At 39.8% G+C, this 19,752-nt stretch overlaps 2 protein-coding genes across 3 annotated transcripts in view; both read left to right on the top strand.

The window, feature by feature from the left end:
• LOC129777092 (myophilin) overlaps positions 1-7,449 on the top strand; it is a 66,350-nt gene extending 58,901 nt beyond the window's left edge. For both annotated transcript variants that reach the window (XM_055783159.1, XM_055783160.1), the window contains exon 3: positions 6,352-7,449. In XM_055783159.1, coding sequence (XP_055639134.1) covers positions 6,352-6,864 — 513 coding nt within the window. In that variant the 3' untranslated portion in view covers positions 6,865-7,449. The remainder of the gene's footprint in view (positions 1-6,351) is intronic.
• Positions 7,450-12,947: 5,498 nt separating this feature from the next.
• On the top strand, positions 12,948-18,542 carry LOC129774081 (uncharacterized). The gene is made up of 2 exons (XM_055777778.1): positions 12,948-14,889; positions 18,172-18,542. The coding sequence occupies exons 1-2, from the start codon at positions 12,948-12,950 to the stop codon at positions 18,540-18,542; spliced, it is 2,313 nt and encodes a 770-aa protein (XP_055633753.1).
• Positions 18,543-19,752: the final 1,210 nt, after the last annotated feature.

Genomic DNA, 19,752 nt, shown 5'->3' with positions numbered 1-19,752 from the left:
CAATGTAATCACACCAATACAATTCAATGTGATTGATTACTTTCACTATTACATACAATTCGTACGGCCACATTTCCGCATCCTATATCAACACTACCCTTGTCTTTAGCATTTATTGGTCTCCATATAACGCGGTACGAATGATGTAATTTCTACTAGTTCTGAGTTTCTCATAACGCGGTTTCCATACAACGCGATAGATGGTTTCCATACAACGCGCTACGAATTAGCCTGGTTTGTTTGGTTAAATCCGAGTTTCTTATAGCGCGGTTTCCATATAAGGGGGAACGCACTCACCGCGCTATAGGAGGGTTGACTGTATTTTTTTTTCGGTATATAGTATATATCAAATTCGGTCAATAGGATATATCAGCTTCCCAATAATCCGGAGGAGCTGTACAATTATCTGATTGATTTGGACGAAGACGCTTTCGAAAATCTAGTGTTAACGAATGATATTGACTTTGTCATCGTGCCACCAAGCGGTGGAGACAGCGATGTGGATGCTGGAGATAGTGACTCGGAGGACGGTCCTTCCGGTTTTGGCAAACAAGTGAATGTCGAGAGCAACATTGAACAAGGCCAATCACAAGAATGCTCCTCGGGCAGCAGCAAGAAGCGGAGAGCCAGACACTGGGAAAAAATGACCTTAAATTCGGATGCAGATGCAGCCGTTGTTCTTGAAGGACATTCACCTGATCTTAATGATCTCTGCTCGAAACATAAATGGTCTGCCGTTCAAATGTTCCATTATTTACACTCCGTAAGTTGAACTGGATCTCATTTCCACTTCCTTCATATGAAGTACGCTGCATGCTCATAAACATCCAAGCACTAAAGGAACGCCATAAGTTTGCAATGCTTTTTTTTGTTAATCATCTAATTTCGAAACGAGTACAATCAGCTGAATTACTAGAAAAATTAAATTTCTATGTACCTGGGCGTCACGCAATTTGTTTCTAACCAAAACATCCAGAACAAATTATGCAAACAACTATCCTATCAATCGCATGATGCATATATACAATCAGAACTGCGAATTAATTGACACAACAAAGAATAAAGAACAGCTAAAAAGAAACAAGTACCGTAGGAATAGTATTTAACTTGAAAAAACATTGTAACATTAATATATAAGTATGTAGTCTACATTTGTTAGACGAAAATGAATAAATAAATACAAAAACGTAACGATATTAAAAAATCTTTTTTTTCTTATACAAACTTTTAACATATTACTCGTGTTGCACAATTAAAACACGAGCAGTTTTCAAAGTAGAATTGAAATCCCAATAACACAAATACACCTCGTTGATTCAACCGGACGTTATGGGTACAAACATTAAATATGTTTGCGTTATGCCTAGATTGTATCTAAAGTCAGGTACACCCATACCTCGCTTTACGGCCTAGATAGGTTCTATAAAACTTGACCGCAAAGTGAAAGCCGTATAAGGAATCAATTATAATAAAAATTCATACAAATTCAATCGAATCGGTCCCAAATTTTTTAAATACATAACATGGTTTATCATTCAAATTGAATGAAAAAAAAAATTTCGGTTAAAATCAAAAATACATAACATAACTACATAACAAGTACACACATTTGTACATAAAATAATAACGGACTCAAAAAACAACAATGATCTATAAACAAAAATGAAACAACTTCATGTTACATAAAATATGTGTATGTATATTAGCCAATGAAAATGGCAATCTCGAACATCCAAACGAAACATTTTTGAAAATGTTGATTACTACGAAAAACTACACTATGCAAAATTTAAGCTCAATGTTTAGTTCTAGTTTAGTTCCCAGTGTGACTGATTGTCAGCAACTCTTTTTATCAGTCTCCGAAGCCGATAATCGTTTCGGCGGCATTTTGTCTGAAAAATAATGAAATTCGGGTCTAATACGCGATAAATAACAGCATTACCACTTTTGACGAAAATTAATATGATGACCAAGCAAACAATTTGTCATGACAATTGTCATGCGTAAATGCGAAAACAGAATAGAAACATACGGTATGAGGCATGATGTCGACGCCAACCTCTCTCAGTTTCTATTCTGTTTTCGCATTTTCGCATGACAATTGTCATGACAAATGGTTTGCTTGATGATGACAGTAAACTGAAGTAATAAGAAATGCAACATCTACTTGAAAATTCGATTTTTTTTCATTCAAAAATGGTGAAGTCTAAAACCAGACAACCATGATCATAATTTCTATTTGAAGAAAATCGTTAAAAAACACAACAGTTTGGATAATTTATTATTCATTACATGTGATTTTCATGAAGAAAGGTCGATTTGCATTTGCGTGAAAATATCCTAAATCGGACAAACCAACATCATTTACCTTATAAGGTATTCCAACTGGAAGAGTGTTCTTGAGATGTTTTTTGTATTTTACTGGTGTCCCAAAGTAGATAAAGGGTGTGTCACATCAAATTGCATCACGGAAAAAACGCTGTAGAAATTTAATTTTTAGGAATTATATATTCAGCTTTCGCTTATAATCAGATAAGAGTGTATAGATCACGTTGGCCATGCTTCACTGTCAATTTTTCGTAAATTTGGAAAAATGCCGTCGAACGAAAAAGAGCGTCGTGAATTAATCCTGTGCACTCACTTCGAGAATCCGGAGTTGTCACATCGGGACATCGGTAAGATGCTGGGAATCGTCCAATCCACGGTCAGCAGAGTACTAAAACGATACTTCGAGAACCTAACCATCGACCGGAAGGTGAAGAACGGCAAAAATGGATGCTCCGTCAGTGAAAAAGATCACAAGCGCGTAGTTAAGCAGTTTAGACGTGATCCGAGAAGTTCGGTCCGGGATGTCGCCAATAAGCTGAATTTGTCAAGTTCATTCGTCCAGCGGACCATGCAGCGGGAGGGCCTGCGTACATACAAGGTTCAGAAGGCTCCTAACCGCGACGAAAGGCAAAACATGGTGGGGAAGACGCGAGCCCGGAAGCTGTACACCGAAATGCTGACGAAGCCGCATTGCCTGGTAATGGACGACGAAACCTACGTCAAAGCGGACTTTCGTCAGCTGCCGGGCCTGTTGTTCTTCTCCGCAGAGGACAAATTCAGCGTTCCGGAGGAGATTCGCAAGCAGAAACTATCCAAGTTTGCCAAAAAGTACATGGTGTGGCAAGCGATCTGCTCTTGCGGAAAGCGGAGCGCCCCCTTCGTGATGACCGGCACGGTAAACGGGCAGGTTTACCTTAAGGAGTGCCTACAGAAGCGCTTACTACCACTATTGAAGCAGCACGAGGACCCGACCATCTTCTGGCCGGATCTCGCTTCGTACCACTATTCAAAGGACGTGTTGGAGTGGTACGAAGCCAACGGGGTCACCTTCGTGCCAAAGGAAATGAACCCGCCCAACGCGCCGGAGCTTCGCCCAATAGAGAAATATTGGGCGATTATGAAGCAGGCCCTCCGGAAGAACTCAAAAGTTGTCAAATCGGAGGCGGACTTCAAGAGAAAATTGATTTCTGTTCAAAAAAAACTACAACCTGACGTTGTACAGAACCTTATGGACGGGGTAAGGAGGAGGGTGCGAGCATACGGGCTTGGGCTCGAGGTATGAATAAAAAGAAAGTGCCAAAAGTTGTTTAATAGTTTTTATTTTACTGTCTAAAATTTTCAAAAGGATCGGTCTACTGGGCGAATTTCTACAGCGTTTTTTCCGTGATGCAATTTGATGTGACACACCCTTTACGTTCGGATTATGTTTGAAACTCAATATCACGGAAAAAGTCTCCCGGTAAACCAAATCTTACTTCACTAACTATAACATCTTTTCTACTTTACTGCATATTGTGTGAGTTTTTTCACTCCAATCTTACAACTAACTTCACTGTTATGAGAATCAGCTTTACGGCAGTGAAGATGGATTCTACAAAGCTAAGTGCATTCTTTTCTCTCTCTTTCTTTATGCTTGAGTTCTTCATGAGCTCAGTTTCGTGTCGCATTTTTTTTTTCATCGTGCGGATGTGTAAGTCGAAATGATGCTCTTACGATCCAGAAATCCAGACGTTAAATAACGAATCACGATAAATAAAATCCGAATTTTTTCTGGTTTGCACGAGTTCTATTTAGCTTAATTATATAATTTTAGGTGGGAAATCATGAAATCATAAATATTACGTCGCAGATAGGATATCAAAATTTATTCATCATATTTATCAGCTAACATTGTCATTTAATTGAATGCACGGCTCGTCTTCTCGGAAGATCTAGATATTTTTCCGCTGTTTTCAAAGCGTAACATATCATGGAAGCTTCTTCGCACGATCGCCAGGGTTAGATCGATATCGAGATTTGTACCGAATATACTTGATCAAGGAAGTTATATGGTGATCTACATTATCATTACAAGCGTTTTAATTATTATTTTTACGTGTTTTTGAGGTATCGTGAAGAATAGTAGTTCTCCCGGTTGTCTTGCTAGGTTGGTAAGTTGGGGAAGTTGTCTCGGTTACCTTCTCAGGTTTCCTAAAGATAACTCTCCGTTATCGTGATTGAAGTTTTACAAAGCGTACACGTGATAAATAACGGAACATATCGCCGAGTCGATTGGTTTTATACGAGTTCTCGGTTACCTTCTCATGTTTCCCAAATATAGCTCTCCGTCGTTGTGTAGAGCCCAGCGTTGGTCCCTAGGGGGGATCTTGATGCGCGCTGATTGGAGGGCGTAGCAGGAAAGAGTCGGGGTTAACGTGTTAAAATCTAATACTAAAAGTTAAAAAAAACAAAAACCAAAATAATCAAAATTCTAAAAATCTAAAAATTTAAATCTGAAAATCAGAAAACTTAAAAATTTAAATATCTAAAAATTCTAAAATTTAAGAATTTAAAATTTAAATATTCAAAAATTTAAAAATTTTCAAATTTAAAATTTTAGAATCACATCACTTACCGCAGTGAATCCTGATTTTTAACCATTCCCACTAACAACTATTCCTTCCATTATAAACGCTAGTGAACCACGCTATAGAGGCGACCCGACCGAGAGGCGGGCGGCGAATATCATACTAACATTCCTTCCCTTCCCCTGGTGACTGTAAGGACGTGGCCGGCGTCGTTATTGACCATTCAAAGCTCGAATCACCGAAAATTGCATAACGAGAATGATTCGCTAGTCCCAAGCGTCATTGTGTGTTCTTTGTGCAATTTGGTTGGTTCAGGTCAATCACGGAGTGCAACTACGAATTGTACAGTCTACCCAAGCTCAAGCTCAAGCTCCAATCTTACAACTAACTTCACAAAGGTTTAGTCTCTATTAGTTATGATGGTCGTGATATACGCGTTTATTACTGATCGTGGGATTGTTTAAATTTTGATACTTTGTTCGTGGAATTGTTTATAATGATTTCTGGGATGCCCGTTAAGTGGCTGGCGATGTTGTTATGATGAATCGGAATGGTGATATCGAACGGTCCGGTGTTTATGTTGCTAAATTGTGTTGGCCTCGAAGCTAATTTGAAATTAACTTATATTAATTCGTTTCTGGAAATTTTACATCAAATTTTCGCACAAATTGTACCAATATCGGCGAAGGCAGGTACTGTTCGTTTTCAGAGTTGAAAATTTTTAAAAACAGTCGGCGTAGTCCTTACTCTCAACATGACGCATTCAAAAAAATAAATTCTAATGGAGTACAATCGCAATTTCTGGGTGGCCAATTGATGTGTCTAAAACGCGAAATATCGTGAAAAATAACAAACTTCGCATTTCCAGCATTGTTTTAAAAAAATGAACGGCCTATTAATTCCTAACTGGTAACTTCAGATCATATGTTTCTATACCGTTTTGCTTCATATCAATTCATCACTAGCGTGCCAAATTCCAAGATGAAAGTGAATTTGATAATCGATTGGCTCACCGACAACTGATTGTTTGGTTTGAAAGTCGTCTCACGTACGAATTACATCACCATGTGCTGACAGGAACTGTATTTCAAACCGTCTCACGAAACACGGGCACACCAACTCGTACCGCGGCCCACACAACTCAACCGATACACAAATGAGTAATCCATTTATCGCTGTGCAAATCAAAGCACTTGTTGTTGCACCTCTCGTTAATGATAGCTGTCACGTACGAGACATTAGGGAAGGCAGTCATTTCACCCCTTCTACGGCTCGGTTCTTTGATTATCGTTACAAAGTTACAAATAATATCTGTTACTGAAACATTTCGATCACACCACAATTTGCTATAATTTATATCAAATAGATAATCACTATTTGTTGAAAAAAAATGATATTTCTCTAATGTACAAATTAACAAATGTCTCACTAACACCATTATCTCGCATTCTTACAGATCAACCAGAAATACAGCGAAGAATTGGCGGCGGAATGCTTAGAGTGGATCAAAGAAGTGACCGGTGAGCCCATCAACACCTCCGGCGATATGGACAATTTCTACGAGGTGCTGAAGGATGGCGTGACGCTGTGCAACCTGGCCAACGCTATCGAGCCCGGCTCGGTCAAGAAGATCAACACCAGCAAGATGGCGTTCAAGTGCATGGAGAACATCTCGGCGTTCCTTGAGTGCGCGAAAAAATTCGGCGTGCCACCCCAGGAGACCTTCCAGACGGTGGACCTGTGGGAGAGACAGAACCTGAACTCGGTGGTGATCTGCATCCAGTCGCTGGGCAGGAAGGCTGGCAAGTACGGCAAACCATCGATCGGACCAAAGGAGGCGGACAAGAACGAGCGTCAATTCTCGGACGAACAGATGCGGGCCGGACAGACGGTCATCTCGCTGCAGTACGGGTCCAACAAGGGCGCAACCCAGAGCGGTATCAATTTCGGTAACACTAGACATATGTAAAGATTTTTTTTTTCTCTATTACGTTTTCGTTTGCTAAGTTTACCAACGCGTTGAGGACAGAAAAGTTAAGTTTAAAGTAAGAACAAAGTTCAAAAATTGTATGGATTAACAACGAATACGGCAGCATAACATTAGGCACCATCGGTCAAGAACCAAAACAAAAGACCTCGAACGAGGCAAAAATCTGTGTCAAAAGCGCAAACTATATCATACCCTTCAGTTTCATCGTAGCATTTCCGTTCAACCGCATGTTATATACAAATAACAATTCGAAATATTTAGATGAATCACTAGCTGGGAAACAAAATTAGAGTGCTCTTATGAACGTAGAACGTAATATTCTTCTGGCAACCAACAATCGTACCTACACCGAAAAAAATTGTAGCGCCTTATGTAGATTAAATCATTGTTACAAACATTCCATCTACACTCCAGTTGTTATAGAGCCTTACACAACAGTTACTCACACACATTCCAGGAACTGTATTATAATCTATCAATATTCCATCTGTTACATCTATTAGGAAGGTTTTCAATCATATACGAACAAGATTGTCAAATAAATAAAATCATAGAATGAAATAATCGTATTCGTTCTGGTGCCATCGGTAACTGGCTAACATAAACGAGAGTAGACATCTTCCCAATTACCAATTAAACAAATTAAAGAATGAGAAAAAGCAAATATTTCAAAATGGCCTTAAGACACCTTAAACGAAGAATGGACAATTATTTTTATATCAGTATTTTCCAGAGAGACGGTTGTCATATTTGAAGGATATGCGAAAGCGTAAAGCAATTTCACCCCGGTCGTGTGTATTGCTGCTTTATTGTGTTACGTTTGTGCGTTGCTATTCATCGGTATTTTCTTAAATTATTGAAGCCCAAATTTCGTTGTTTTAAACATCCCCGTCATGTTTTGGTCTAGTTAGTAATAAAAAAAGAAACATATTCAAAAAAATGGAAGATTCACTACAGTATTCCGAAATTACCATCCCTGCCAGGGTCCGAAATCTTCGAAGGTGAAAAATGAAAGTCGACTCTCCTCTCAGTAGCTTTGCTTCTACTAGGACTACTTCGCCATTCGTGGTCGTCATGCTTTGAATTGACCAGAAATGAATTGACGAGCGTTAAAAGCGAAGATGACTGATGAACTATTCTAACAAATGGTTATTCTAATTGACGTGCCTAACGAATACAAATCTGCCTCTTCATTCAACCTGACTTCAATCCACACTTCTACTCCCCCTAACACGAATCTCGTTACTCGCGTACGCAAACTGAAATGAGATAGTCGAGTCGTAGAGTGAGTTGTTATAAACGCCCGAATGACTGGTAAGTCATGTTGGCGGAGAAACTGCTGGAAGAAGCCAAAGCTCATATCCAATTTAACTCTCTACAGCCCAAGTTTTTTATTTACCTAAAAAAACCTACTCCACTTTTATCTCGAATTTCCGACTTTCAACATAAAATACTCCTAGCAGAAAGCTGTCATCATAAAAACAAGGGCGGGCTTGGGCTGTAGAGGGTTAATACGAAGGCGAATTTCTTCATAGTCGCCTGACTATCCTGAGTTGAATATGTCTTTGCCAAGCCCTGATCCCTGCAGTTAATGCGTCCTCACGAGGTCTCTCTCCGATTTTTTTAAACCTTCTACACTCTGTCCAACTTCTATAAGACCACCCTGATTCTATTTCGTTGCAACACAAACAGTTAGAATATCAACAAGATACATTCATACATTGTAGACTGCTAAGAATAAAGTATATTTAACGTCAATTCCGTTCAAAAGAGTCGGTAGTTTATTTATTGTGCTTAAATATGATAATTTCAGTTGTCCAGTTTCTATAAGACCACTTCAAAATTCACAAGTATTATCAATGAAAAATTCAAAACGATAGGCTGATTTACATGTCAATAATTGGTAACCTTGCCATTTCGAGTAATAACCTTGAAAATTCATGTTGGAATACCATGTACCAAATTTTGCTGAACGAAATTCTGCTGAACAGGATTCAAGTCTGGAGAGCGAGCCGGCCAGTCCAAAAAATTAGGTTTTTGGTTCTTAATCCTTTGCTTAGTTTACTTGCTGGTATGAATAGAAGCATTGTATTGCTGAAATGTTAATTTTTTGTGACGACATCCACGCAAAAACGGTAGGAGAGAGAATTCCAGAACATGTGTGTAATCGTTGAATCATGGGAAAGCTATTTTGAGCTTTCCGGTTGCGCAAACCATGCACGAGCCTCCACCAAAATTTCTGGTTGAAAAATAATGTTTCTTCTTCCGTATATCACACCAGTACCCGTTGAAACCATCAGGACCATCCAAATTGAACTTGTTTTCGTCAGTGAAGATAACCTATACATTGAAGAACTCTTCCTTATGGTATTGAACAAAATGTAGTCTTTTGAAAACATTTTTTGTCACAACATACCATGTCCCACTGTTGGTTCATGTGAGCTTTGGCAAAACTCAGACGTCTTCCGAGGTGAGATCGTGTAAGATGAGGAGTTTTAACCTTTTAAGCCCTCTTTATGTGAGGATTTTTTATCAAAAATTGATGAATTGTCACCCGAGCAGTTAAGTATTTGGAATATTGCATTATTTGCACATGCGATTATGAGGTATTCGAACCTGTCCTAGCAATTTCCCGCTTATCCCGGTCAGAGAGCTTCGATTTACGTGGAGCTCTCTTCTTCTTACCGTATCCTTGAGCATTCGCCAAATAATTGAGCACTACTTGATTGGATCGTCCAATCCGACGAGAAATTTCTCATCAAACATTTTCCTGGTGAAATGCATCGATTTGTCTCTCTTCTCTCTCCGTGAGGACTTTTCCCTTCGGCATTTTTCAGATTTGTTTGATCAAAACAACTAAAACAAGGGAAAATGTAACTGGTGTTATAGAAACTTGACAGTCGAAAATACGAAAACATTCGTTTACGCTCAGCGCTTGCACACACACATATGAAAATCATGCAGTGTATGGTCGAGACGGAAAATGAAAGGTGGGAAGATTTTTTAAATCTGTGACGTCACAGATTTTGTTTATGTATGTTACTTTTCTTATAATAGTCCACTACATAGGAAAAGTGTTGTTATTAAAAGTAAAAATAAGCAAATGAAATGAACAAACTAGTTTTTTTTTCCTAAATCAATGCTAGCGTTCAAAATCATAAGGGCCCGACATTTTAACAGAAAATTAAATTTCAGTATTTTTGAAGTGTTTTAAACTTAATTTCAATTCAATTTTACTTCTCGTTACTTCGACCAAAAACGTGAACGAACAATGCAGAGTCACACAATCTTTTGTTCCTTCGACGGATAAACATTTAATAGTGCATGGGAAAAAAGCTTGCATGTTTTTTTCATGTAAAATGAACTTGAAAAATAAATTTAATTGACTCCGTATGACTTAGATTGAGACGAAAAGTTTTCCGCTTGCGTCTTAGTTTTAGATGACTGAAGTTTTCAGCACCCTAATTGTGAAAAAAGTAATTACAATTGTTGAGAAAAGTCAAACTTCCATGAAGTTGCTCTAGGATCCAAACATAGTAGACATTAGAATACTATTTCTGAAATCAAAGAAAAAATTAAACATTTTAGTTCGTGATATGTTCTGTTTTTTTTTCATAATGCAAAAAAATATGATTTGGAAATCTGTAATTAGCTTCTGTATATCCTCTTTCAACGTTATTCGTTGACACATTCAATTTTGTACCATTTGAGTAACTGACTGGTATGCCTGGTATGTGAACTTCTTATCTTCCTGGATACTAACACAATCAATGTTCAACACAACCAAAATCCGTGAATCTTCCCACCTTCTATTCTTCATCTCGGTGTATGGTAGTCACCAATATCTACACACTAGAATATAAATTGAAGCATTGTTTGTTCACAATGACACAAAGCAGCAAGATCATCACCTGGTCTTATATAAGTTGGACATAGTGTACATAAGGTGGCAACCACCCAAAATTGTAATATTTGATAACCAGTTTTAATCACGACTGATTTTTTTAGAAAAGCGTATGCAGAATCTTGTGCTCCCATGGCCGAGGGGTTCGGGTTAGAATCCCGTTCTGGCCGGGGGATTTTTCGTCAGATTTCTTCCGACTTGCACTGTGGTCACGCGTATTCAAGAGCTTGCCACTCCGGAATACATTCAAGGCGTGTTTTTCGGCATAGAAATCTCAACTAAGTATTAATAAATAACGCAAGTAATACCTACGTTGAGACGGCCAAGGTTCCGCTGGGAACGTTAGTGCCATCCAAGAAGAAGATGCATAATCTTTATTCTTTTCTTTTTAAATCGTATTTCAAAATCCAGACGTTCGTTTAAAATATGATGTGCGGCAAAGTTGTTGAGGAATAATTTAACTATTGAGGAAAAATAACATTTTAAATACACCGATAAAATCTTCCTCAAAGATTGATTTTAATGTTAAAAAGTTCTATATCTTAAAAGACAGCGCCCCCTTTCGATATTTTTCAATATCATTTCATTACAAAACACTTTAAACACGTTCGTCGCCCCGTCACCCAGATATAGAATTTTCTAACGGAATTTGATAGAATAGGCACCTAAGTGTAACTATAGGATATGTAGAAAAATAATAAAATTATAACGATCTTATTATAATATTTTTACTTTACTTTTTATTAATTTATAGTACGGATGGTTTGTACTGCAGTTTATATTATGACTTTGGCATGTGTTATTGTTGTAAATTCGTCTTCAGATTAAAGAAAATATTGCTAGATCACGTAAAAGATGTCTACAAACTAAATTTGATCTTAAATTAATAATTTATCCGCAAGTTGGGCCCCGCAAGGAACTCAGAAACGTCGCGTTGGGCGACGAAAGTGTTGATTCAACAAACTTTGACATATAGTGGTGCGGTGTTGGACTCTTCAAAATGGAGATCAATTTTATAAAAGGTACATCTCGACCGGAGCTAGTTGAAACGGAAGCCATAACTTTTACTAGGAATGATGGATTGATATGATAATTTTCTTCAGTAATTAGTACCTTTTAACTCACCTTATGATAGTCATAACCAGCATATTTGAATGCCTTAACGTAATCCGCGCCATTGTTTACCTTCGGTCGTTCGTGAAATCAAAACAAACATTTTTGCGTGCTTACTCAATCGGTCCGAAATGACTGATTTTGTTAAAAATATCTTCAGGATTGCACATCAGATAATCAAACAGTGATGATTAAGTGTAGTGATTTTGAATAAACAATAATGAAGGTCCCGCCTCATCCTCCTACATAGGTTTGAGTTGGTCGATTATCTAATTGATAATTAATATTTCTATTAATAATAATAATAATATTTATAATATTTATAATATTATAATAATATTTAATATTTAATAATAATAATATTTCTATTAATAATAATAATAATAATAATATAATAAGGTTAGTTAAGCCTGGTGCACGTGTCTCGTAGTTCCCATTGCGACCTTCAGCCTCTGCCCAGGAACTCCGATCCCTACCTTCACGAGGTACTAGCTGAGATGCGAGCAACCCTTGGAAAGATCGGGTAACCAACCCCGGTGGGACCTTGGGTCGTATGCAAACAGGGAAGGGGGACTAGTGTAGCGTCTGTTCTCCATGTTAGGAGCGGCCCACAACAGCGTCTGTATTCCAGGTTAGGAACGGCTGAGATACCGTCCTTCAGGCAGGTTGAGGACTCTAAGAAGCAACCTGTGCCAACCCGTGTTTTCCCGGGAAAAGGAAAACTACCAATAATGCAATTGAGAAATCGGAGAATTATAGTAATGCGATCGCCTGAGGAGGGCCCCCGGACTGGAGCTGGTCCTGGAACGGGCGTACATGCGAGCGGCCAGCGGCTAGAGGAATTGGTGCAAGAGCGGACCCCTAGTCATCGGGCTCTGCCCGTAAACCGAACAATGGCAATGCTGCACCTGCAAATGATGCTGCGATTGGACGACGTCAGTCGCTCACATTGACAGGCCGCCAACGGCAACGAATCATGTGGACGAGAGAGATGAATGAATTCGTGATTCGTTGCTATTATGTCTGCACAAGATTGGAGACGGACATGTCCGGCAGACCAAGAATGCTGGAAATGTTCAACGAGCAGTTCCCACGATTTGCCGGCCAACTAGATCGGAATAAGCTCTACACACGGAGACGAGCGATTTTGTCACACAACATGCTGTCCCCGGCTGAAATAGAGGCCATCAAGTTGGAAGTGCAACGAGAACTGCGTAGAGAGAGTGGAAGATCGAGCGATATGTCGAGAAGGAGCTCTGCTAGGCTGAGTGCATCGTTCGCTAGTGAAAGGCGCGAATCTATGGCACCACCACCGGATCCAGTGGATGAGCCTAGAGGACAAGAGCCGGCAGAGGATCAACAACGTGGTCAACTAAAGAACGAATTGGCTTTCCACATGGATGCAGCAGTGACCCAGTTTTACGGAACGGACCCCTTAACCCGACACAAGATTCCGAAGTTGCAGTATTCCCACCGACTAACGAGTGCCGTCCAAGTACTCGACCAGGAAGTTCTACCTATGTACCTGGAAGTGGTAGAGAATCTAGAGGAGCTGCAATTTATCGTTTATTGTGGAACTGTAGCTGTTGTACGGACGTTAGGAATGCGCACCTTTCACCAAGACGATAGACAGAACCGCGTACTCTCCAAAAAACCGAAACCTGCTTGGATGAGACGCCTGGAAGGTCGTATCCAAACGCTCCGAGTAAAAATCGGTCGACTAACGCAGTACAAGAGGGGAAGTCGATCGCGAAAGCTGATTCGTGGAGTTGCTGAAATTGTGAAGCCGGCAGAGCTCTCTGATCTTAATGAAAACCGCATCATTGAGATCCTCGACACCCATGTACAACGGTTGAGTGCTCTATCAAAAAGGTTAAGACGTTATACGGAATGTACGAAAAGGCATGCGGATAATCGTATGTTCAGTATGAACGAAAGGGAGTTCTACAGCCGCATCAAAAAGAAACGCAATAATTACGATAGTGGTCTTCCTGAGATTGACGAAGTTACCCAGTTTTGGTCAGGGTTATGGGAGAACCCTATTCAACACCGAAGTAACAGAATGTGGCTGGCAGAAGAAGAGGAATATGGAAACGGACTTGAAGCAATGCCTGCCGTTATGGTAACCGCCCATGATATCAACGAAGCCATTCGATTTGCCAGGAATTGGGCTGCCCCAGGACCAAATTTCGTGCACAATTTCTGGAACAAAATTTTTTCTTCAACTCATGGGCGAATGGCAGAGTGCTTCAATACGGTACTAGAAAATCCCCAAATAACACCGGAGTTCGTGACCAAGGGAATTACTCATCTGATGCCAAAGGATCAAGACACAGCGAATGCGGCGAAGTACGAGCCAATAACATGTCTAACGAGCCTGTACAAGCTACTTACGTCGGTGATTAACAGAAAGATTCAAAACCATTGCGATGTGAATGAAATGTTAACAGAAGAACAGAAAGGCTGTAAACAAAACACGCGGGGCTGCAAAGATCAAGTCGTTATCGATGCAGTCATCGTCGGACAAGCAAGCCGAAACAGAAGGAACCTGAGTATGGCGTACATTGACTATAAAAAATCATACGACTCAGTACCACATACGTACTTGATAAAGGTACTAAAAATGTACAAGATACATGATGGCGTCATCAGGTTTATGGAACACGCAGTGGTAAACTGGAGCACCTCGCTTTGTATCACCGACGGAACAACTATGTTGAGATCCAGAACACTCTATATTCGCAGGGGAATATTCCAAGGTGACACATTCAGTCCTTTGTGGTTTTGCCTTGCGATGAACCCCTTGAGCAGAGCACTCAACCGAAGCAGCAATGGCTACCATATAAATAGAACAACAACTATAAATCATACCTTCTATATGGACGACTTGAAACTGTTTGCGGAATCAACAGAAACGCTACAAAGTCTTCTACAGTGTGTTAGCGACTTTAGTTCCGATGTGCGGATGGAACTCGGAATCGAAAAGTGTAAGGCAGTACAGCTCCACCGTGGACGCTTGGTGGAGACTGGAGGATTCCGCATAAACGAGAATGAAGTGATTCAAGATTTGGTGGAAGGCGAATCCTATAAGTACCTGGGATTTCTGCAATTGAAAGGGATTCGTCACACAAAAATCAAGAAGGAACTCCAGGAACAATTCTTGATCAGAATCAACCAGGTTTTGAAAACAAACCTCTGCGGCGGCAAAAAAAATCAAAGCCGTCAATACGTTTGCCGTTCCTTTACTCGCGTACAGTTTCGGGGTGCTGAAGTGGACGAAAACCGATTTAGAAACAATAGAAAGAGCAATGAGAGTGACGTTCACAAAGCACCGTATGCACCATCCAAAGTCGTCCATAGAAAGATTCACCTTGCCACGTGTTGAAGGAAGAAGAGGTGTCACTGACAGTAGAGCGCTTTGCAGTTCCCAGATCCAGCAGTTGCGGAGTTTCTTCGTGGAAAGTCAGACCCGTCACGATATCTAACGCACTGTCTATGAAGCGGACCGTGGATTCAGTGCCCTGCATCTGGTGCAGGAGCGGTACGAATTTAGCTGCAATTTGCAGACCATAGAAGAAAAAATAACATCATGGAAGCAATAGGAACTTCATGGGACGCAACCCCATCGTTTAGAGCAGGGGTTCTCCAACTACTTCGGGCAAGAGATCCCTTTTCCAGAATGAAGTGATACCTTAGACCCCTATAGCCTAACTTCTTCAATCAGAGCTTCAGAGAACATAATCCCTACATGAGGAAGAACACATATTTACTTTTATGAAAAATAAACTATTGAAACAGTTGAAAAAGGGTGACAGTATAGTTTCCACTGTTCGTTGAACCCAAAAACACTGTCGCTGCTTTGTAATCTTACTTAATTGCGTCTTTGGTTATGCAAAAATTTAAACAGTATTTCTAGTGCAGCGAAATTTTTTTTTATATAGGCTTGCAAAGAAAAAATTTAAAATTTTAATTTTTCATCAAATACACCATTTATTTTATTGAAAAAACACATGAAAAACTAAAACGAAACAATGAAAAATTTATCAACTTGTTGCATTTTCAACGAATTTAAACAGAATTTGCTGCCGGTGCTCTAAAATCGCGGTTTTTCTACATGAAGATGACTCGCAAATCAATATCGTAAATTTCTAGCAACCTCAAAAAAAATGGAGTATTGCCAGATACCTTTAGAAGTTTTTGGGTAAGCAAAATATTGAAATAATATTCCAAGTGAGGTGAAAAGAATATTTATGTGTGTCTTATGAAGAGGTTTTCGTATTTACGCATGACAATTGACAAATGGTTTGCTTGATCACAATGCATGAATTGACTTTATATGGATTTATACAATATTTTTACTCATAAAGCAAACATATTGAATTCAATTGAATTCGGGAATAGTTCCATTCAATCAAAAATTTGATCAATACAAACGAATGATTACTACCCTAAGGTAGTCCCACGTCAACCTCGCGGTTATATCATAGATATAACCCACCCATTTTTTTTTACTTGCCGGTTTTCCAATCTTGTATGAATTGATGAACATATGTCGATGAGCCTTGTTAAGGTTTTGAAAAGTACGATAATAATATTAGGTTGAGGAAAAAGAAATCTTTTATTCTCTCGATAGATGGCTGTAGTGTTCGATATCTCGTATAGCATCGATCAAACAATTTCAAGGTTATTCTCGTTGTCATGGTGACGTTTGACACTAAAAAAAACCTTTTGCTGTTAATCGTTTGTTCCATCAGTTGTGAGTTGTAGGATGTTAACAATGGAAGTCATCGAAGAGAAAATTCGGTACATATTACAGTTTTTCTTTGATAAAGGTGAAAATGTAAGCAAAGCCGAAGATATTGTAAATGGTTTTTATAGTGCCGATACTGTAACAGCTAATTTCGTACAATTTTGATTTTGTCGATTTCATTCAGGCATTTTTGATGTTAAAGATGAACCTCGCACAGACATGCCTGTCGTCGAAATTGTCGATAAAACCACAGAAAAAAAAATTGAAATTTAACGTAGCATAGCCCAGGAGCTGAAGATCGACCAGAAAACAGTTTTAAACAATTTGCGCAGAGCTGGATTCACAAAAATGTTCGGTGCTTGGGTGCCACACCAATTAGCACCAAAAAATATGATGGATCGAAGTTCAATCTGCCAAAACTTGGCCAAACGGAATTAAATCGACCCATTTCTTAAACGGATAGTGACTGGGGATGATAAATGGGTCGCAAACGACAATATTGTGCGAGAACGATCGTGGTCAAAGCATGGCGAAGTAGCTCACACGGTGACAAACCAAGAAATGGCCAGGAAGGTTTTACTGAGCATTTGGTGGGACTTAAACAGAATCATTTTTTATGAGTTACTTCCATATGGCCAAACACTAAATTTAGATCTCTACTATCAACAACTGGACTGTTTGAAGCTAGCGATCGGCCAGAAACGGCCAAAATTGGCCAACAGTAAAAGTGCTTTGTTCCATCAGGACAACGCAAGGCCCAACATGTCTATATTGATTCCCTAGAAAATTCGGGAGGTTGATGATAAGAAATTGGAATCAAGAGAAGATTGTGAAAACCGATCACTATAGTTTTCGCCTATAAGAAACAAAACTTCTATGAGAGAGACATTATGAAATTACCTTTAAAATGGTAATAACATATACAACGGTGTATATTCGACTCAAATCGGACAAACCTAAATATCTCAAATAAAATTTTGAATTTTTCGCAAAAATAATGGATGAGATTTCCCCAACCTAATATATTCTACTAAAATATTAGTCATTCTCATAACAAGTTGATTCGCGTAGTACAACTTACACAGTATCTTGAAAGTTTCAAATGAGAACTTGTGTTAATTAATAGGGGTCGATGTTTAGACCTCGTCGACCCCCAAAATCAGTTTTCGTTTGTGTCGACCCCTGGGAAACCGAAATCGACCCCAAGGGGTCGATATCGAACACTTTGAGAAACCCTAGTTTAGAGCAAGCGCATATCGACAAAGTATTATCGAACACGTGGCTGGTGCGAGGTGAACTCTCTTCTGAAACAGAAGGGTTCATGGTAGCCATCCAGGACCGAATAATAGCGACCAAAAACTACCGGGATTACATCTTGCACGAAAACGTTCTCGACTGTTGCAGAAAGTGCAATAAAGTAGGAGAGACGATTGAGCACGTTATAGCCGGCTGTGGGGCGCTAGCCGAATCAGCTTATCTTAATCGTCACAACTCAGTTGCCAAGATTGTTCATCAACAGCTAGCATCAAACACAACTTGGTAAATCAGTTGGTACCCTACTATAAGTATATTCCGGATCCGGTTTTGGAAAATAGCTGCTACAAATTGTACTGGGATCGCGAGATCATTATGGATGTCCGAATACCAGCTAATCGCCCTGATATTGTGGTCTACGACAAAAAGGAGAGAGAAGTATTAATTATAGACATTGCGATACCGTTAGACCACAATCCTCAATCAACGTTTGCTGCCAAGATAACTAAATACCACGACTTGGCAAAAGAACTAAGACAAATGTGGGATTCACAGGGCATCCGCATTATACCAGTGATAATCTCAGCAACTGGTTTAGTTCCCCACTCTCTCACGCAGTCTTTGGAGGAGCTGTAAGTAACAGATCAGCTTACGGTTCTGCAGAAAGCGGTGATTCTTGGAACATGTAATATAGTGCGGTTCCTGAATCACCACAATTAGAACACGATGATTGTGCAGACACTATTATATAGAAAAAAAAAAGAAAAAAAGATACCACAGAGCCTAACCCCCCTTTGGCATTCAAGAAGCCCGGGGGTAGGTGAACATTCCAGCTCAATGCTGAGAAGTGCCATAACTCTATAATAATAATAATATTAATAATCTAATAATAATTAATACATAACCAATTTTACAAAAAAAAACCGAACTGATTTAACCTTCAGATATGAAATCACCTCTTTGTGATACCGTTATCTCACCAAGCTGCAACCATTCAAAAGTTTCTTTGGACATGCTTGTTTGTTTGTTTCTTTGTTTTTAAGAGGCTTTAAACTTTGCAGTTCATTCGCCTCTAACGTGCTTGTAAAAAGTTTAGCCAAGTCACAAGAAGAAATGCTTGCTGTCCCGTCAAGCTATCCCATATTTTTTTCTGAGTTCACTGTAACATGACTGCCAAATTTCTCAGACTAACTGTTCTAATCTCCAGTTTAATCAAACTGTACCAGCCTTATCTGGGAAGGGTTAACCAAGACGTCGAGTGGGGCTCTCCCCACTGAAACTAAGCCAACTTGACGCGCAATCCGTCACAGTCACCCTCGCGGGATTTCTCTTCCCAGCGGAGCGCCGATTAGGTAGTGCCCTCCAACATAACACGCACTCCGTCACGGCCGCTCTCGTGGGGTACTATCCGGTGCTACAGATCTCGCTGTTGTTCATCTTTTATAGTCAGGCGTTATCTGGACGCTGGTCAGTCCTCCACTTCCGCTGTAGCTCGGACATGATGTGGACGATTGCATTGTTTACTGCGTTCCAAGTGCCCTTGTCACGACACATTTCCTCCACGATGTTCCCAACATGAAGGACAGGCAGCCCCTCGCGCCTTGCGGTGAATCTGGGACATACGAATATGATGTGTTCCGGCTCCACCTCTCCACACTCCGGACAAAGAGGCGATCTTGCATGTCCAAACCGGTGCAGATACTGTCTGAAGCAGCCATGACCAGACAAAAACTGCGTTGGGAGGAAATTCACCTCTCCATGTTTCCTGTTCACACAGCCCATTAGAGTCGGTATGAGCCTGTGCGTTCTTCTGCCGTTTTGAGCCGCACTCCACTCTTGCTGGCAC

This window comes from Toxorhynchites rutilus, chromosome 3 (assembly GCF_029784135.1).
Source record: "Toxorhynchites rutilus septentrionalis strain SRP chromosome 3, ASM2978413v1, whole genome shotgun sequence".
NCBI lineage: Eukaryota > Metazoa > Arthropoda > Insecta > Diptera > Culicidae > Toxorhynchites > Toxorhynchites rutilus.
Note: the sequence above shows the minus strand (reverse complement) of the source record. Positions and strands in the feature narration are given on the sequence as shown.